Source organism: Nycticebus coucang, chromosome 7 (genome assembly GCF_027406575.1).
Source record: "Nycticebus coucang isolate mNycCou1 chromosome 7, mNycCou1.pri, whole genome shotgun sequence".
Taxonomy (NCBI): Eukaryota; Metazoa; Chordata; class Mammalia; order Primates; family Lorisidae; genus Nycticebus; species Nycticebus coucang.
Genome location: NC_069786.1, coordinates 113,675,378 through 113,696,742, shown reverse-complemented (window position 1 = coordinate 113,696,742; position 21,365 = coordinate 113,675,378). Strand labels below are relative to the sequence as shown.

The window sequence follows — 21,365 nt, the reverse complement described above, 5'->3', positions numbered from 1 at the left end:
GTCTGGTAAAATTTGGGGTATCGAGTTTTTCAAAAATCCAGTGGACATTGTTTTTCCCATTTTTAAACAGCTGAAAAAATCAAAACCCTAATTTGTGACACATGAAGGTTAATGAGTTTCAAGTTTCTGTGTCCATACATAGTTTAAGTTCATTTATTATTATTATTATTTTTTTTTAGAGACAGAGTTTCACTTTATCACCCTCGGTAGAGTGCCATGGCATCATAGGTCATAGCAACCTCCAACTCCTGGGTTTAGGCGATTCTTTTGCCTAAGCCTTCCAAATTTCATTTATTTTTTAATTTTTTTTTTTTTTTTGATATAAGGTCTCAGCTGTCACCCTGGGTAGAGTGTCATGGCATCATAACTTGTAGCAACCTCCAACTCTTGGGCTCAAGAGATCCTCTTGCCTCAGTTTTTCTATTTTTATTAGAGTCAGGGTCTCAGTTTTGCTCAGGCTGGTCTTGAAGTTGTGAGCTCAAGCAATCCAGCTGCCCCAGCCTCCCACAGTGCTAGGATTACAGGCATAGCCACAGTGCCCTGCCTCCATACATAGTTTTTATTGAAAGAAAGGATGTGCACCCAGCTGTTGCCTCACTCATTTGTAGGCTCTGCAAAGGCTCATGCAAAATTTTTCTCTTTTGTTCAGTACCTAGGACAGTGCCTGGTACTAGGACAGTGCCAGGTACATATATATTTTGCTGAGTCACTACATTTTAAAAACCTAGACTCCAGAAGTTGTGTAGGAAACAACTTGTTAATTAAAGAATATGCATTAACAACTACTATAATTTAGTATCTTCATTTTTATGCCAGAAGTACCTAAGAGAAAGGCCACACTAACAACACAGGGATGCACAAGCTGACAGTGGCCTGGTATCCCGCTGATAATGGAGACAGACACAGGCATTGCTACAATGACAGAAGTTACAGGCTTTAAAAATAAAATACCTCATTTTATTTTAATTAATTCCATGATTTTTTTAATTCTCCCCCCTGCCCCTTTTACAAGGGAGAGGTAAAGCTGTCCCAGTTATCAAAAAATTCAAATCTTCTTTTCTTCGGTGGACTGGCTGTCAATGTGCTTTCATCCAAGGTATCTCCTGTGCCCTGCGAACTACTTCCTGGGTCAAAGGACTCTGCTGCCTCCAGGAGCTCCGTATCACTTCCATATTCCTCAAAGGACTTCTGGAATAAGTCATAGATCGTCTGCTGCTTTGGGTCCTTCATTAGAGAAAGAAAAGAAAAGATAAAAGGAAGAACCCAGGCTCTAACACTGACTCTCATCCATGGTGGCTGGAAGAGAGAACACAAAGGTAACAGAGCGCACATTTTAATTACATGTGTCAGGGAGCTACACTGTGGTGGGTGCAGATCATCTCAGCAAACTCTCACTAAAGCAGCCTTACTGCCTTAGTGTCTGACATCTTACCTTCTCTGCCTATCACTGCATTAGTAAAAAAAAAAAAAAATGGCCCTGAGAGCAACAACAAAGCTGTTAGTAGGCTGTAATTTACGCTGGAAATGTTTCTTCCATTATAACTTGCCAATCAGTATTTTAGTTCTGAACTAGCTCCCAACTCACTTCTTTCAAAGGCCTTCTCTAGTGAAGGGTAATTCCACTCCCAAATCTGTGTGTTCAGCCAAGCTTTTACCTAATTTCACCAGCTGCAGCTATCCAATGTTGACAATGGTGTAGTGGCAAACTCACGCCCAGGGCTTCCAACCATAACACACCATGGGCTCACTATCCATCCTAGGCTGATCTCTCCTAAGTCTAAATTCCCAGCCCTGACCAATCCAGGGGTGCATTTCCAGTACTCCACTGACATCCCACCATTTCATAACCTAAACTTGGTTACAATCAAACCATTCCTCATCACAGTCCTACACCCCCAAATGCTTCTCTTTCCATAAGCCTATTCTTCTTTTTTTTTAGAGACAGAGTCTTACTTTGTTGCCCTCGGTAGAGTGCGGTGGCGTCACAGCTCACAGCAACCTCCAGCTCTTGGGCTTAGGCAATTCTCTTGCCTCAGCCTCCCCAGTAGCTGGGACTACAGCACCTGCCACAACGCCCGGCTATTTTTTGTTGCAGTTTGGCTGGGGCTGGGTTCGAACCCACCGCTCTTGGTATATGGGGCTGGCGCCCTACCCACTGAGCCACAGGCACCACCCCCATAAGCCTATTCTTGAGTTTACTAAAAACCTTACAGCTTGCTTGCCTGCAATCACCAGGGAACCGAGTCCTTAGTTCATGCAAGTTTGTTTCTCCCCTCTGTCCCCATTTTCTACTTCCAGATGCCTTCTTTGTGTGGATCACGAACTTCGTACCTGCATGGATTTGTGGTAGCTCACTCATAATTCCTGCCTCAGGCTTCCTCCCATCTCAATCAGCCCACAGGTCTTTGCCAGCCTCATTCCTTGCCCCCCTCCTTTGTCCCGTCAGGTCTTTGGGCTCCCCTGTGTCTACTTCACCAAGTTTAAAGTTCCCTGGCTTTCCTGGCCTTTATAATCAGGTCTCAACCCAACTGGCCAGTATTTCCTCACTATTCCCTAGCACAGGAGTCCTCAAACTGTGGCCCATGGGCCACAAGAGGCAGTGTGATTGTATTTGCTCCCGTTTTATTTTTTTACTTCAAAATAAGATATATGCAGTGTGCATAGGAATTTGTTCATAGTTTTTTTTTTTTTTAAGCTATAGTCTGGCCCTCCAATGGTCCTAGGGACACTGAACTGGCCCCCTGTTTAAAAAGTTTGAGGACGCCTGCCTAGCAGTACGCCTCCACAGTGGTGAAGTGAAATGACTTGAAAATGGATCACGGGAGCATGTCACATACAGAACTCTAGATTCTTCAGTTAATTGACACCCCACATCTCCTAGCCTTTTAGGGTGCCAGCCTTTTTTTTTGAGACGGAGTCTCACTATGTCGCCCTCAGTAGAGTGCTGTGGCGTCCAGCTCTCAGCAACCTCAAACTCTTGGGCTTAAGCAATTCTCTTGCCTCAGCCTCTCAAGTAGCTGGGACTATAGGCACCCACCACAATGCCCAGCTATTTTTTTGTTGTTGTTGTTGTTATAGTTGTCCTTATTTGGCAGGCCCAGGCCAGGTTCAAACCCGCCAGCCCTGGGGTATGTGGCTGGTGCCCTAGCCACTGAGCTACAGGCACTGCCCCAGCCTTTTTTAGATCAGTGATGTTAAAGACCAAGGTTGACCCCCAAATGACACCGATGCCCTCCTCTAGGACGTCCTCATCAGCCTCTTTCTGAACAACTACAATATCAAGGAAATGCTGCCCTGCAAAGCAGCCTGTTGTAGGTAGAAATCGCTGTTAAGGTGAATTTGATTGTGATGATGGCAAAAGTCTATGCTAACTCGAAGCATTTATAATTAAATGGAAGCTGGTTCCAAGATCCAATTAATATTTCATTTCCCCTCTCAGAAGGCTGTATTCATGAAACAGAACCTCTTCTGCTTGTGTTTTCTACCAGGAAGCAGCATTTTTGTTTTCTCATAGTTAATAAAATTTTTAGCTCTATCTTAATAAAAAACCAAATTAGGTATTAATCAAAATACTGATAAATCTCACTCATATTATCAAGTACTTGTATTTTAGGTATAAATTCTTAACTAATTCACAGTAACTGAGGGAACGACCAAGATAAATAAATGAGTTTAAGTCAGACTCCTTTAAAAATAAAGCTTTTTCTTTTCCAAGGGCATATAATAGCTCTGTTAATATATTTACATTAGGCTGAATCAGAAAGTTCTTTAAAAAGCTTAAAAATATGTTTGCTTTAAAATCGGCTTATTAACTGTGTCTAAAAGGATAATTTAGGCCTGGTGTGGTGGCTTGTGCCTATAATCCTGAGTTTAGGAGTTAGAGACCAGCCTGAATGAGAGAGAGAGAGAAAGAGAAACACCCCCTAGCCCCTAGCCCATCTCTACTTAAAAAAAAAAAAAAAAAAAAAAAGGAAAAAAAAACTAGCCAGGCATTGTGGACAAAAGCACCCATAGTTCCAGATACTAGGGAGGCTAAGGCAAGAGGATCACTTGAGCTCAAGAGTTCAAGGTTGTGAGCTATGATGTCAGGGCACTCTACCCATGGCAACTGAATAGCATTGTCTCAAAAAAAAAGAATAATTTATTGTAGGCATTTAAAAAGATGATCTGAGTCTTTTTTTTAATCCCAATAATCACATTAATAAGAAAAAATTTATTTGCCAACTCTGAAGTCTCATAGTCAGCTACCAGATTTTGATTTAACTCAGCTTCTGAGCAGGTCCGTAGGGAAGAGAAGGTAGCTTGGTTTCCTGAGGAGCTACCTACCACTGGATAGCCACTTTTCTGGGTGAGGTTCAGACTTGTCCAGACTCCCCTCTCAGAAACAATTCACCCGAGAGCCACACTCTGAGAGGCAGTCTGCACCTTCCTGCCACCCCCTGAGCTGGTGCAGGAAGACAGGCCTTCAAAAGCCTCTGTGTTTCACTGACACAGAGGAAGGAGAGGCTGTGGATGTGACGGGGCCAGAATGCTGAGGCTAGAGTGGACAAGAACCTTCCTCTCAGCACATTTGACAAGGCCCACCAGGTCACAGCCTCTTGCACTCCTTTCTAATGAGGGGCTGATGTCACAGGAAGAACGCTGGGCCAAGTCTGCCACCTTCTCCCTGGGGCTGTACCTGCCCTGCCAGTCTGTGCAGGTCCTACTGCTCTGCCCAATCTCAGCTTATCCCTCTATAAAATGGGGAGACATGGAGAATAAAACAAAATGACAGAGGATAACAGGCTATCTAAACCAGTACCCCGCTACAAACACTCCCCATGCTGTGCTGTAGTCCTGTTCCTGCAGTAGCCCTGCTGCATGGGGGTCAGTTTCTAATGGCCTGATGGAAGTGGCAGCATTCAGAATCTGCAAGGGGATGTCAGAGGCCATAGGAGTTAATGCCAGCATATCCCTATGAAGGGATGCTCACGTGGAATGAACTGAGAAGGACTGTAGGCCATCGTTTCCAGCTCTGGGGCCTGGGGAGGTTTCTGGGGTGACTCACACCCTCCCACTCAGGACCCAAGGGCTTGGCAGGCAGCTTAATGCCTCCCTCTGCTCCAGAGGTGAGGAGCCGTGTGCTGGTGTTACCTTGTAATCAGTGGCTTCTGTCACTTCTGAGAAATTGGTCTCAGATAGCCCAGCTTCCCCCAGAACTTTAATCTTCTCTTGGATCAGGGGCCTGTTAGGGAGGAATGAGTGGCAGTGAATACAACCTGCCCAGAGCTAGCAGACTGATTAAAATGGGGCCACCCTCTTTGTCCTTATGGGACTGCAACTTGTTTACTGTTTCACATCTTCACCTCTCTCAAGGCACAAATACCATCCTGAAATATCTGCTCCCTCTCAACTGTAAAACAGTCTCCAATTTAGGGCTAAGAACATCTGCAGGTTCAAAATTTGAATTTGGTCATGTGATAAGCTGCCTAATTCACCAATCCACTAAACAGGAAGTAGAGGTGACCCACATACATAGCAAAGGTGATACTTCTGAGTTCTAAGGCTAGAAACAGAGACAAGCATGGGAACAAATAAGATAATCCAGAAATTTAATATCAAGAAGGGGGAAATGGGATTGGAAAGGAACATTTGGGGGAATTTTTGCCTAGGTAATTGACACAAACCCCCAGGACTGAAAATCTGATCCCAGCTCTCTGAATGAACACTGCAGGGTGCAGGGTAAGACACTTCACCTCTCTGTGGTCAGCAGCAGCACCGTAAGATATGGCCCCCCCATGCCCATGCACACTACAAAAGGAAAAAAAGGAGGCTGCCACTCTGTCCTAAGAAAGTAACTTCATAGCTGGGAGCAGAGTATTTTACAAACTAAATTCCATCTTCATGTTATCACAGTCAGCTCCTCATCCTATCTCAGACCAGTGGAAAAGGAGCCACATCTTTTCCTGCAAGATTCCCTGATATGCCCTGCACCACTGTGTGCTAGTGAAGGAGGCCAATGTGGTCATGATGACCTTCCAAGGGCATTACTGAGTCTTCTGTGTGGCTCCCTGAAGGCCTCAGCAAAGCAGAAGCACAGCAAACACACCATTGCTCGTTCAACTTCAGTGTCAGGCTACAGAGCCAACTCTTACCATAGATAGTCGTCAGCCGTGCCTCTTGCCACAAGGTAGTGAATGCCCACAGAGCTGGTCTGTCCAATGCGGTGCACCCGGTCCTCAGCCTGGATCAGCACCTGCACATCCAGGGATCAGACCAGCTCAGCAAAGGCCTGCAGCAGTGGCAGCCTGTGGCAGGCACTCTCTGGCCCCCAAGCTCCAACACCACTCTGCCTCCTCAAAGCATTTTTCTGTCTCCTAGACTGTCTACAAATGACCTGCTGTCTTAACAAAAGAAATAACCAAACGAAACCTTGGTTGGGGAACTAGAATCTCAGGCAGGAGGTCTGTGGGTAGCTTTCCAGTGCGGGGCATTGTACTGGGCACGTGCGGCAGGTGCATGAGCCTAGGCTCCGCTCTGGCTGCATGGGAGGCAGGTGAAGGAGACCTGCGCACGGGCGTGTCTCTCCACAAACCCAAAACAGTTACCTTCTACATGAATGAAAATATCACATCCAAGGGAGTCTGTGTACGATGAGGGGCTAGGGTGGTGTTTTATATGGTGGTAAGCCCTACAACATGGGCGTTGTTTCTATTATAGAATGGTCATTGACCAAAAAAAGCCACACCTCTCAGAACACCAGGTGAGAAAAAACTTCTTTCTGGAGCTTAGAAGAAAATTCTATGAGTTCAAACAAATGTCTTCTATGTTCTGTCACAGCCCTCAGTGGGTCAGGTAAAGCCAGCAGGAACAACAGTGATGTCCCGGGAATACCCACTACGGCCCCTGTGTGGGAGGCCCGCTGGCTAAAGCAGCTCACGATGATGGTTACCAGATGGGCATGGCTGGGAAGCCTGGGTCTCGCCTGCGACTGCGTGCTCCCTTTAAGGCATCCTGTGTAGTCCTGGCTCACCACTCCAGTTCTCTGTGTTCCAGTTTCCTCTTATCAGAGATGGAGTCTAAGGCGCCTTCCACCCCTCTAACACTTCAATCTTCCCATCGACAAAACGGAGTTGATCATGCTACACGTTGCTGCTGCAAAGACCTAGAAACTAGCCAACAGGCGCGCAGTGCCTAACAGCAGTGAAAGCCGACACATGGGAAGTATGATGAATGGGAGAAAAGGAAACACGTCTTCCCGTTCACACTCACTTCCTGCTGCCCCCGACCATGAGTGTGTCGGGGGACTCCACGTCTCCTAGGACCCTTACCCCTGGGTTCCAGAATAGCTCAGCAAACACCACCAGGTCAGCCGAAGAGAAGGTGAGGCCCATGTTGGCGGCCGTGATGGACAGTACTGCCACGGCGTGCCTCTCCCACAGCTGGAACTGCTGGCACAGGTGCTCGCGGTCTGCCGAGGGTGTGGAGCCATCAATGCGGATGTGCTGCACGTGCTACAAGACAAGGGAGGGAACAAAGGGGGCTACCGCAGACTGTGGCAGGGTTGCAGAGCAAGCTGCACCCAGTGCCACGCCAAGTGCAGAAGCAGGCTGCACCTGGGCAGAGCCCACTGCCTCCAGAGCTTTTCTTTCCTCTTAAGTTGAAATTTGCATTGAGATAATTGTGCACATATACACGCACATGCCATTGTAAGAAACAAAACCAAAAGATCCCTTACATGCTTCACCTCATTTCCCCAATGGTAATATTTTATAAAACTATAGTTTAATACCACAACCTGAATATTGACTTTGATACTGTCCACTGATCTTCAGACTTCCAATTTTACTTGTATAGGTATGTGTGTTCTACACAATTTTATCACCTGTGTAGGTTTTCATGTATTCACTTCCACAGTTGATTTACTGAACAGTTCCAACATCACAAGCATCCTTTAGGAGATCATTTATAGACATACTTGTCTCCTTCCCCTCTCTCTAGTCCTTAGGACTTGGATTTTTTTTATGAATGACAACTTAAAAGAATTGTTATACATACAGCTTTTTAACAATATACACTAACCAGATACCAATAGTTTTGATGTTAGAGCTTCCTCAGATTCTTAAAGTGTCTGAACATCTCCAAAGTTAAGAACCACTGATCCACATTATTACTTTTTATGGTTGAATGGACTATAATTTATTCAACGGTACATTTGTTGATCAACATTTAGGTTTCTAATTATTCAGAATTATAAACGTGACTAATATTCATGTACATTAATCTTTCTGCACTAGTCTGATTATTTTCTTTTTTGTTGTGAGACAGAGTCTCACTTTGCCGCCCTTGATAGAGTGCTGTGGTGTCACAGCTCACAGCAAGCTCAAACTCTTGGGCTCAAGCGATTCTTTTGCCTCAACCTCCTGAATAGCTGGAACTACAGGTACCCGCCACAACGCCCAACTATTTTTAGAGATGGGATTTCACTCTGGCTCAGGCTGGTCTTGAATCCATGAGCTCAGGCAATCTACCCGCCTCGGCCTTCCAAGTGCTAGGATTATAGGGAAGAGCCACCACACCCCACCCCCAATCTGATTATTTCTTAGGATAAAGTCCTAGTAGTGAATATGGAAAAATGAGTGTACACGTTAAGTTACTACCAAATTGCCTTACAAAAAGTACCAAATGTGCAAAAGAACATGATTTAACCACCATGTATGTATATGACAGAATGAATCAAATATTTGCTAATTTTTTTTTTTATGTGCTTAGAAAGTTGCTTCCTATCCAGTGAACAGCTTTATTTTCATCTGTGTTTTCTTCTAATACTTTATGGTTTCAAGGATCTGTGATTCACCTGGAACTTAATATACTAAACAGCAAAGTGAAATTTCATTTAAATCATCCCTCCAATCACTTGGCCGATTACTCACACTGTTGAAGAAATCCATCCTGACTAGTGTCACTTTCTTGATCACTGGTTTTTCATTTATAGTAAAAGGCCATCCATATATTCCACCCATCTGGCCACCAGTTCTGGGAGCAGCATGACTAAGTTCTAATTACTGGTGTTTTGCAACAGATTTTAGTATCTGGAGGTAGAAGTCTTCCAACACTGTTCTTTCTCACAGTTGTCTTAGGTATCTCTCCTGCTTAGTTTTTAACAGATCCTTTGGCATGATGGTATAAAGTTCCCCTAAAATCCAATTTGGATGTTTATTACAACTGAATTAAACCTACAAATTAATTTTGGAAGGACTGGCATTTTTATACCTTTTTGCCCTTTTCATAAGAAAGCATGCACAGTCCCTCTACTTCTTCATTAATTTCTACAGTCTTCTTGGTGAGATTAGTAGGTACTCTGTATTTTTGGTTCTTGTGAATTCGATCTTTTCCCCATTGCAGTTATTAATTAGTTTTGGCTAGTACATAAAAAAAGTAATCCACTGTAGTATATTTACTTGGAATCCGGACACCCTACTAAACTCTTCTGCATTCTAATAGTTTTCCGATTAATTGTTCTGGGTTTCGGGAAAATAGTGACGGCTTTGGTTTTTCCCCAAGTATAGCTGGTTTTTTTCTTTTTTCTTTTTTTTGTTAATCAGGCCCAGGGGAGGTTCAAACCCACTGCCCCTGCTGTGTGTGTGTGTGGGGGGGGCGTGTGTGTGTCACGCTAACCACTAAGCTACAGTGTCCAGCTGGAGTATAACTTTAAATTCTACTAGTTGGTTTCCTGTGTCATTTTGTATGCAAAAATCAAATCCATGAAGGACATTTGAGCTAGAATGTTTATCACAGCTCAATTCAAATTGCCAAGATGTAGAAACAACCCAAGTGCCCATCAACCCATGAATGGATTAATAAATTGTGGCATGTGTATACCATGGAATACTATTCAGCTATACAAAAAGAAGACAACTTTACATCTTTTGTATTAACTTGGATGGAGGTGAAGCACATTCTTCTTAGTACAGTATCATAAGAATGGAAAAGCAAGTACCCAATGTGCTCAATACTAATACAAAACCAGCAGATGAACAACTACATGCCCGCACAAGAGAAAACCACAATAAATTAAAGGTAAGGGGAGGAGGGAAGACTGGAGGGGAGAGGGGAGGAGGGACGGGGAGTGGACACAATGTAAGGGTATACGGCACACAGCCTGGGTGAAGGGCTCAACTACACCTTGGGCTATACCCAACAAACGCAAACAATGTATATAACCTAAGCATTTGCACTCTCATATAAATCTGAAATTAAAAAAAAATCAAATCCATGCCAATTAAAGATTCACCTGTAAAACTTTCACACAAAAAATACAGGAGAGAGGCCAAGGCCAACACCTACAATCCTAGCACTTTGGGAGACAGAGGTAGGAGGACGGCTTGAGTACAGTTTGAGTTTGCAGTGAACTTCGATCTTGCTACTGCACTCTTGTCTGGACAACAAAGCAAGATCTTGTGTCAAAAAAAACAAAGCCAAATAAACAAAGAAATAAACAAATAAACAAAGAAACAAAAATATATAGAAATGATTCTTTCCCTCATAGGGAAAAATTTCTGAAATCAGTCACAAAAAGCACAAACCACACAGGAAAACAGATAAACTTGAAATATAATTAAATATTAAAATGAAAATTTATAACCTCTGTTCAGTAGGAAATGAAAGTGGAAAGATAAAAACAACCAATAAAAGACTAATATTCAGAATTTACAAAGAATTTTCCTAAATTAATAAAAAGATAATCCAACAGAAAAACAGATCAAAGAATACAAACAGAATATTCAGAGAAGAAAGCTAAAATAGTGCATAAAACAAATGCATAGAAGAATATGTATTGTATAGGCCCGTAGGTCAGTGGGTAGGGCGCCGGCCACATACACCTGGGCTGGTGGTTCAAACCTAGCCCGGGTCAGCTAAACAACAATGACAACTGCAACAAAAAAATAGCCAGGCATTGTGGCAGGCACCTGTAGTCCCAGATACTTGGGAGGCTGAGTCAAGAGAATCACTTAAGCCCAAGAGTTTGAGATTGCTGTGAGCTGTGCCACTCAGTAGAGCACTCTACTGAGGGTGACATAGTGAGACTGTCTCAAAAAAAAAAAAAATATATATATATATATGTATGTATATATTGTATAGGTAGTTAGGGAAAGAAAATTAAAGCACAAATAAATGAAATTTTTCACTAGATTGGCAAAAATAAAAAAAATCTGATAATACCACATGTTGAACACTCAGAACAGGAGGAATTCTTATATAATGCTGGGATTATAAATACGAATAACCACCTTGGAAGGTAATTTGAAAATACCTAGAAAAGTTAAAGATGGGCCTATCCAATGACTGTGCAAGATCATGCCTGGACATAACGCCACACAGGAGGCATACACACAAGGCGTGAAGAAATACTTAGACACAAATATATATACATACACAAACATACTCAACAATAGCAAAAGCTGTAAATAAAACAGTGTCCATCAGCAGGAGAGTGGATAAACCACAGCTCTCCACTGAGATACTATTCAGCGTCACAGTGAATGAACTGCATGTGAAATGTTTCATGAAGAAACTGTAAGAACGATGTTGAGCAAAAAAGTAAATTGTAGGATGCTTACATTATGCTATTTTTTTTTTAGACAGAGGAGTCTCACTACGTCACCCTTGGTAGAGTGCCGTGGCATCTCAGCTCATAGCAACCTCAAACTGTTAGGCTTGAGATTCTCTTGCCTCAGCCTCTCAAGTAGCAGGAGTACAGGCGCCCGCCACAATGCCCGGCTACTTTTTTCTTTGTAGTTGTCATTGCTGTTTAGCAGGCCCAGGCCGGGTTCAAACCCGCCAGCCCCGGTGTACTGAGCTACAAGTACTGAGCCATATTATGCTACATTTATTTAATATTTTTAAAACGTACACATTAGGAGACTACATATTGTGTAAGAACACATCCTTTTTTTTTTTTTTTTTGAGACAGAGTCTCACTTTGTCACCCTTGGTAGAGTTCTGTGGCATCACAGCTCACAGCAACCTCAAACTCCTGGGCTTAAGTGATTCTCTTGCCTCAGCCTCCCAAGTAGCTGGAACTAACTGCAGGAGCCTGACACAATGCCTGGCTATTTTTATTTTTTTTGTAGAGACAGAGTCTCACTGTACCGCCTCAGGTAGAGAGCCATGACTTCATACGGCTCACAGCAACCTCTAACTCTTGGGCTTACGCAATTCTCTTGCCTCAGCCTCCCAAGCAGCTGGGATTACACCCACCACAACACCCGGCTATTTTTTTGTTGCAGTTTGGCCGGGGCTGGGCTTGAACCCGCCACCTTTGGCACATGGCGCCGGCACCCTACTCACTGAGCCACAGGCACCGTCCATGCCTGGCTATTTTTAAAGACGGGATCTTGCTCTGGCTTAGGCTAGTCTTGAACCTGTGAGCTCAGGCAATCTACCTCCCAAGTGCTGGGATTACAGGTGTGAGCCACCACACCCTTTTAGAGTAAAGCATAACAATACACATGGAGAGGACAGACACATATGGAGACATCGTTCAGGATAGCAAAATTATCTCTGGGGAAGGGAGAAGGGGAATGGAGTCAGAATATGGAAGGAGTTTGAGTATTTTATTACTCAAAAAATAAACCTTAGAAATAAATACAGTGAAACTTCTTTTTTTGGAGACAGCGTCCCCACTCTGCCCTTGGTAGAGTGCTGTGGCATCATAGCTAACAGCAACCCCAAACTCTTGGGCTCAAGTGATCCTCTTGCCTCAGTCTCCCAAGTAGCTGGGAGTACAGGCGCCTGCCACAACACACAGCTATTTTTAGAGACGGCTCTCACTTTTGCTCAGGCTGATATCAAATTGCTGAGCTCAGGCAATCCGCCTGCCTTGGACTTCCAGAGTGTGAGGATTACAGGCGTGAGCCACCATACCTAGCCTTGAAACTTTTCATTTATGAAATGTGTGTGGGAGACATACAGGGGTTTGTTATATATTTCTCTGAATTCTTCTATTCAACTATCACATAAATATAAATGAAGAAGGGAGAGAAAAGGCAATTTATGGTTCTAAATTTAACCAAAAATGAAAAGGGAGTGAAAATATGATGTGTTTAGTTTTAATGATCATCCTTGGAAATCCTAGATATTTTTCACTCAATTTCATGATTGCTGGAAAACACCATACTAAAGTCTGCACACTGCCACAGGCCATGAATAAAGGTGCGTTAGCAGTAACAAGGAAGAAAAGGAAGGAAAACAGGAGGGCATTCATACAAATACTTGTCTCCACATGAGAGAATAATTTTGCTATCTCCCTTTTGCCAATTTTGTAATTAATTATGCAGAATAATGGAAGAGCCACTGGGAGATGTTCCTATAGCCAGACTCCTGCAATATCTATTTAGAACATAAAGTTAAAGTGACACAGCTGGAAAAATACTTTGACCCTAGTATGGTTCTACAAGTAAGAACTCTTCTTCAGAAAGTCTTCGGCAGTATTTCCAGAAGCCATCATCTCGTTTTCCTTAGATCTGACATAAGCCCGCCCAGAACAACTGGGCACAAAACAACACAAGCACCCCATGCTGAATTTCAAAGGGAGCTTACCTTTCTCTCAAGCTCTTTAGTAATTGCATCCAGGACCACCTTATGATGTGCGAATACTAGAAACTTTTCTCTTCCACTTTCCAGTAGGTCCAAAATATATTCACTGCAGTTGACAAAGACAACAAAACAGATTAGAAGTATATTTATCCAGTCGAGGTTAATTACTGAAAAGCAACCCCATCTCTAACAGACCCCCTACGGGCACCTGCCCTCTCCCGCTTTCTCTCACATCAGGTCACGTGAATGTAAAACATAACAGTAAGCGCTCTGGGCAAGCCCTCTTCTGCCAGGTATGGAAGGAGTAGGTTCATACTTTTGAGTCATCTCATGCACACAAACATATCAAAGTATTCCAATGTTTTATGCATCTCTGACATGTTACCGAAATATTCTTATTATCTGGGATCACAGAAGATAATTAAGTTTTCACTTTAGCTGCTAAGATCATTATAATGTGTTTTCAATACAAATTGAAGTGTCTTCTGTAGATGTGAAAACACCTACACAGGAGGTCGAGAGATTCTTGGCAGTACCTAAATTTCTAGAAGCTTAACATTGAGACATAAGTGATAATACGGAAGAGACAGTCAGAGAAGCTCTCCCACTTTAGACTTCAAATGGTAGGGCCAACAGTTAAGTCAGCGGTAACTAAATTCCTTTCCAAGACTGAGGAACAGAGAGGGAGGGGTCTTAATTGCTTGGTTTCCCTTTAATTTACTTCTCTCCTCCATCTACTGTGTTTTCCTTAACTTCCTACCTCTTATCTTTAGCCCTGGCCTTAAAGGTAGCCACCCCCAGAGAGTTGCAGTGGGGGAAAGAAGGGGTTATCTAGTCGGCAGACGCTGGCTCATTCCCCTGCCTGCCAGATTACTCTCCTGCAGAGAGTTCACAATCCCAAAGAACAAGTAAATGGAGTTGAGGCAAGTGCTGAGTGCCGGCTAGGAGAGGGTGGGCTCCCTTGCTCTGCCTGAGGTTATCCCCAGATGTAGGTGTGACTGGGCAGACGTTAGACACTGCCTTCCTTAAAATGGACAAATCTCAGGTAGGGGAAAGGTACACAGACTGTCCTCTAAACATCTAAGAATTATTTTCCAACAACACTGACACCAACCAGATTTGAGTTCAATTTGCGAACTGCTAGTATTAACAGCATCAACTTTAATTATGATGAGAGACATAAAATTTGCCATGATATAAACAAAAAAGTTTATTACAATGGCATCAAAAAGTCACACGGCCACAAAACCAACTTGGTGAGTTCATAAAAGCCCCTGACTGCAATTTTCCTAAGGTCTCTTCCCCTCTACATCTTAGACACAGCTCTGCTAGTCTACGCTCTTCTGCAAGTCCCTGAGTTACCAGCCTGGAAATACGTGCCTACCACAATAACCTTGGCTTTTATATTAAAAGATGCCCATTAAAATAAAAACAACAACAGCAAAAAGAGGAAGAAAAACAACTAGCAGAAGAAATTGGGGTTTTTAAGATTTACAGTCTAATTTCCACTTACTAGCTGTGACTCTGAGGTCCAGAGATTTACAGGAGATTTACTCTGTGTCTGCTTTTCAAAACTAGAGCCAGGAAGACTTATGTGATCTCATAAGGATGCTTGTAAATGTAAAATGAGTGAACAGACGTAGAAATTGTTTGGAAACTATAAAGCACTCTATGATTTATCATAGAATTTTGAAAAAATTATTTATTTTAAGCTTATTTATGAGGTGGTAAAACAGTTGGTCTTAAAATTTCTAAGGGAAATGGATGGTTCTGGACCCAACACCAATGAGAGGCACCCGACAGACCCTGAATTTTGTAAGTCATGAGCTGCAGAAGCGAGGGAGAGAAGGCACACCCTTACCCTTGCCATCTGCTACTGAACAGCACATGAGAAGTAGGACAGTGGGGGCAATTCAGATTCGTTTCTCAGAGAAAAAAACCAGGCCATAAAAACCACATCTGGAGTTCATTAGTCCCACAACACCATCATAAATGAAAAGGGCAGTGCTCGGGGGTGAAGGAGAGCTGGCCAACATTTGGCAGTCTTTTTATGAGGCATCGTAGATTTGAGTGACGCAGGGAACTCTGTCTTCCCACAGTGCAGGATGAGGAGGAGAGGTCACAGGGCCGAGCGGGCTGTGTTTCTTAACTTATCCCCAGATCTCAGTCCCCGCAGTCAGTCTGGCACCACATGGAATTCATTTTCGTTGTAATTCCATCACTTGGACTGTTATCCTGCCAGTCTCACGTGAATGTTAAACAATAAAAATGAGGCAAACTGCACGTCCTTAGAGTTGCCTCAGGTTTCTGCTACACTGATGTCTGAACATGAGTGGGCTTTTCTTCAAGAAAGGCCAACAACTGAGATTTTTTTTAAGTCAAAGAATAATTCTAAGAACAGAAATTATTGCTATTGCTTTAGCTTTAGCTTCTTAGGGAAAAAGAAAACTAAGTGTGACAATGTCTACTTGTCCACATCTTTTGAACAAACATTGGCATCTGCCCTTTTAAGTAAATAATGGATGAAGCCTCAGGTTTGGGGCCAAGTCCCAGAGTATCCTCATAAAGCATTTTCTCCCTTTAATTTTTTTTCCTAACTACCAATGACCACAGTTCTCGTGACAAGAGGAAAACTCTTCTATGTAATGCTGCGGACAATCCCACTCTCTCCTTTGATGTAGCAGCAGCTCCAGCCTACCTGGGTTAGGACAGGATCTCCTAGGGATCCTAAGCACATCTCAGCAGTGGCTCCGGTCACAGGATGACTTATGCCTTGTGGATAATGAGCCCACAGTGCCCTAAACTGTGTTTTCAAGGCAGTTGTAATTCTAATCTCTGATCACTTCTTAGAGAACAGTAAAACCATTCTGGCAGACTAAGGTAGTAATTTGTTTTTTGGTTTTTTTCCCTAAAGATATGCAAGAGAGAAAAAGAGAGAGAGAAGACTAAAGTAATAATTGGTTTTGGGTTTTTTTTCCCCCCTACAAATATGGAAGAGAAAAAGAGAGAAAGACCGATGCATTGTGACCACTTACATGACAGATGGGATTTTAGCTTCAGCTGTTCTGTTGAAGAAGAGAATGAGGGCTTCTTTTTGCTCCTTTTTCTGTCAAAAAAGAAGTTGAGAGTTTAAAGTCCACTCTCTGTGATAAGCTGGCCTCATCATCTCTATTGGGAGATTTACAAATCTTAACTACCAGTCCCAAGAGTCAGGGGACCGTGGCATTGACAGTGACTGATCTTTCTGCTTTGGCCAAGTCACAAGAACTGCCTGATCTCTGGTTTTGCCCTCAGACATAGCTACTCTGTTATTCTCTAAGAACTGTTATAAGAATTCAACAGGCAAGAAACATAAAAGCTACTTGGACGAGCATTTCAAGTAGGGCTTCACACAGGACTCACTGAAACACAGCCCTGGCCAGATGTATCTATTTAGTTCAGCCTGGTGATGACACACTCATGACATTTGCCCAACATGCTTTCTGCCTCCCTTTTCTTCTGCTGAGTCGTGTCTGTATCTGACCTCTACGCTGACCTCTATCCAAGACTTACTGAGTTAATTACAACTAACCACCACTAGTCTAGTCTAGTATCATTTCAAAACCACTATTCATATGTTTTTAGTCTGTCTCACACATAAGGTAATTAAATTCCCAGAAGAAAGCATGTTTTCTTTATAGTCTGCAGCTAAATTACTCCTAATAAAGAATGCTAACACAGGAAGTGCTCAAGTAGTTTCATAATGATACGCAATAACATACTATTGGTCTGGCCCCCCAGACATGATAGGGGGCATCATCAGTGGTAGGACAGTGGCAAATCTCAATGCTTGTGTCTCCCCAGAATTCACATGTTGAAACTACAGTGGTGGGGGGACACACAGTGTCCAGGAGATCCTCAGGTCATGAGGGAAGAGCTCTCATGAGCAGAGTTATTGCCCTAATAAAAAGAGACCAAGAGAGCTTGTTTATTCCTCCTGCCATGTGAGCATGCACCAGACACTTGGTCCGCGGGCACCTTGACCTCGGACCTCCTGGCCTCCAGAACTGTGAGCAATAAATTTCTCTTGCTTGTAAATTACCCAGTCTAAGGTATTTTGTTACAGCAGCATGAAGGGACTAAAATAGGTAGCCATCTCCTTCCACTAGCAAGCATAGGTTCACTTCTGCACCCATCTCTCTGGGCCTGGGTTCTGTGAGACCTGTGACTGACAGGACAGCTTCCTCACGGAACAAAGAAGTGATTCGATAATAGCAACACTTACGGCCCTGGACTTGTCCTTCTTGGGTTCTCAACAACTCAGAAAAATAGCTACAGCCAGACTGTACCTAGAATTACTTATATCGTGGATGGGGAAAAAGCTGCCTGGTCAGAATAGCTCTTGTCTCGGAACGCTGCTTTCCTCTAGGACTTCCCACCAAAGAAAGATGCCAGCAGATCCCATTCATGTTTTACATGTGTCGGGGCAGCAGCAGCCACCTACCCTCCTGTTTTGTGATAGGCTCTGAGCACACACAACTCTTCCCCTGAGGCCACTGAGCTCACAGACTCTATGAAGTCCACCCACAGACCTGTAGGGTCCCTGGCAGCAGTCAGGTCCTCTAACACAATGTGGTCCCTAGTAGAATATGGTGACCTCACCTACGCACATGTCCTTCAGAGACTGTCTGCGCTCCACCCCCATCCATACTGCCTAATAAGAAAGGTAGAGGGCAAAACGGATGGAGAAATGGTGAGAAGCACTTTCAGAAAACCTTGACCCAAGATTCAGCACCTACCACTGATGAGGGTGTGAAGAAACAAGCACCTTTATCACACACGGTTCATGGGACGGTAGCCTGGGCTAACTCCTTTGGGGATGACGTGGCAGTATGTCCCAAATGCCTTTACAGTATGCCCACGTCCTATGACAACTTACTCCTTAAAATTTACTCTCATGATATAATCAGATGTGCACAAATTCATGAATAAGCTACTTTTCAGGATAGTATTACTCAGAATAATGAGCATTTAAAAATAACTTAAAGGCCCAACTAAAAATGACTGGCAAAATAATGTGAGAAAACATCACAGAGCTTTTCATTACTCTCTTTTAAGAGAACATGTTACATCACAGAAACGTCTTCATGAGACAGTTTTGTAAGCTGTTTTCCTCCTACTTGATGTATGTTTATATAAACCCAATTCAGCTTTTAAGATAATACTGCTGATTACACAGATAATATATTTTTATACATAAACATGTGTCTATTTACAGATATATATTTTGAAGTAAAACACGTGTAATTATAGAAAAAACCCAAATGATATACGTCCAAATCTTGTGATATAAAATATGATTCTTTTTTATAGTATAGTAATAAAAGTAATAACTAATACTCATATACTACTTATTATGAGTCAAGCAGTGTTCTAAGAATTTTATCTACATTAACTCACTTAATAATCAATATTACTGCCGCGTGTGGTGGCTCATGGCTGTAATCCAAATACTTTGGGAGGCCAAAGCAGGTGGACTGCATGAGCTCAGGAGTTCACGATCAGCCTGAGCAAGAGAGAGACCCTGGCTCTAAAAATTAGCCAGGCATTGTGGCAAGTGCCTTATTCCCAGCTACTTGGGAGGCTGAACCAAGAGGATTGCTTGAGCCCAGGAGTTTAAGGTTGCTGTGAGCTATGACGCCATGGCACTCTACCAAGGGCTACAGAGTGAAACTCTTGTCTCAAAATAAATAAATAATCAATATTGCTATGAGGAAGGTACTATTATCCCCACTGTTACATTGTTATGAGGAAACTGAGACAAAAAAAACTCAAGTGATTTCAAACACTGATAATACAGGCTCAGAGGCCCAAATTCCTGGGCAGATGGTGAGAATTAAATGACCTAATATATATAAAGCATCACGCCTGGCACATAGGATATGTTCAATAAGTATTACTCATTATAAGTACTTTGCACTTCAGATTTTATACAATAGACATCTATTGTATTTTTAATGTGGGAAGAATCAATAGTTTAAAAAAACCCCAAACTTCCTCAAACTCTGCAGACATAAGACTATCCATTAATGATCTCACTTCTTTTGGCCAGGCAATTTTAAAGAACCTATATTCTTTGCTCCTGCCTAGACTTTTATGAAATTAGAGCTACTGGAATTTTCACATTTTTCTGCACTGGCAATTTGAATGGATTGTCAAATGGCAAGGTGAACTGACATCGTCACCAAGAAGTCTCCATGGACTTGTTCCATTTTTCTGCTCCTGGTCTTGCTAATGATAAAATGGCTTTAGACAAATGATGATTACAGTCAGCTTTCTTTTGCCTATGAAGTGGTTCCTATTATTTCAGCTACAAAATGAGAAAAAGCTTTCATTGTATATTATATTTTATGAATTGGCTGCTTCACCTTGGCTCCTGTGACATAAAGCTTTTTTAAAAAATGTCTTCTTCCAGATGGAAAGGTGTGAAAGAACAAAAAAAGAATTGATTCTTGATGGGCAGGTCAGTACTGGAACCACCAAGGTATACAAAACTGCAGGGACTTCGGCCTAAAAAAGTAACTGTAAAGACTAGGGAGGGGGCTTTCTGTAGAATAGCAGTTCTCAACCTGTGGGTCGCAACCCACAGGAACTGTAGTAAAGGCTCGCAGCATTAGGTAGGTTGAGAACCACTGCTGTAGAGTCACAGGGCCTCCTTTCTTGACTAACTCCATAAAAACCTGACCTCCTCCCACACACACACTTTAATTCTTTCAACTCAGGGTCTCATAGGTGGTCAGGGTTTAAAAGGGATGTCTGTCGTCCCTAGTTCAGCCTCCCAGGTGGTCCTAACACCCCATGCTGAATTAAGTTACAACAATGATCCTGATCAGATCCTTGGCCTAGAAATGCACCAAATCAATGACTTTAGAAGTAGAAAGGCTGGGCGGCCCCTGTGGCTCAAGGAGTAGGGCGCCGGTCCCATATGCCGGAGGTGGCGGGTTCATACCCAGCCCTGGCCAAAAAAAAAAAAGAGTAGAAAGGCTGTGAGGGTCCAAAACCCAAAGCACACACATTTGTTTTCTACTTGGATTTTCCATTACAAAAATGAATTTACATTAAAACACAAAAAGGGCATCAAGTTCTCAAGGACTTACTATATAAAAGAACTTAGTACCTGGCTTTAGTGCCACCTTGAAGGTAATCTGTACCAACTCAATTTCTATCTTTTAGAGATAAACGCTTACCTTTCCTGAAGCAGATAGCAACTGTCAAGTACTGGACGAAGAAAGGCTCCCAGCTGGACTCCGTGGCTCACGCCTGTAATACCAGTACTCTGGGAGGCTGAGGCAGGCGGATCGCCTGAGTTCATGGGTTTGAGCCCAGCCTGAGCTAGAGTGAGACCCATCTTTGAAAATAGCCAGGCATTGTGGCGGGTGCTTATAGTCTCAGCTACTCAGTAGGCTGAGGCAAGAGGATCACTTGAGCCCAAGAGTTTGAGGTTGCTGTGAGGTGTGATGCCACGGCACACCTTTGAAGGCAACAAAGTGAAACTCTATCTCAACAAAAAAAAGGAAGAGCTCCCAGTTTTTTGAGGAATTACACTGAAATTTAGGCTTCAGTGTTATAATCCACAAAGTCGAGTTATGACTCTGGGGTGTTTATGAAGCAAAGATGATAATCACATAACAGTGCATTATCTTTATGCACTTTTCTGGCACTAACAGGGAGTTAATTGTGGCTCTGTTTTCTAGATTGAAAAAAAATTAAAATATCCCAAAGAATTTAAGGGATTTGTATAGCTACCT

At 42.9% G+C, this 21,365-nt stretch overlaps 1 protein-coding gene across 2 annotated transcripts in view; it reads right to left on the bottom strand.

Moving 5' to 3' along the window:
- Positions 1-948: 948 nt before the first annotated feature.
- SMARCAL1 (SWI/SNF related, matrix associated, actin dependent regulator of chromatin, subfamily a like 1) overlaps positions 949-21,365 on the bottom strand; it is a 58,417-nt gene continuing 38,000 nt past the window's right edge. For both annotated transcript variants that reach the window (XM_053597481.1, XM_053597482.1), the window contains 6 exons: positions 16,614-16,684; positions 13,582-13,684; positions 7,311-7,493; positions 6,135-6,235; positions 5,134-5,224; positions 949-1,224 (listed from right to left, as the gene is read on the bottom strand). In XM_053597481.1, the coding sequence (XP_053453456.1) occupies positions 1,006-1,224; positions 5,134-5,224; positions 6,135-6,235; positions 7,311-7,493; positions 13,582-13,684; positions 16,614-16,684 (768 nt within the window). In that variant the 3' untranslated portion in view covers positions 949-1,005. The remainder of the gene's footprint in view (positions 1,225-5,133; positions 5,225-6,134; positions 6,236-7,310; positions 7,494-13,581; positions 13,685-16,613; positions 16,685-21,365) is intronic.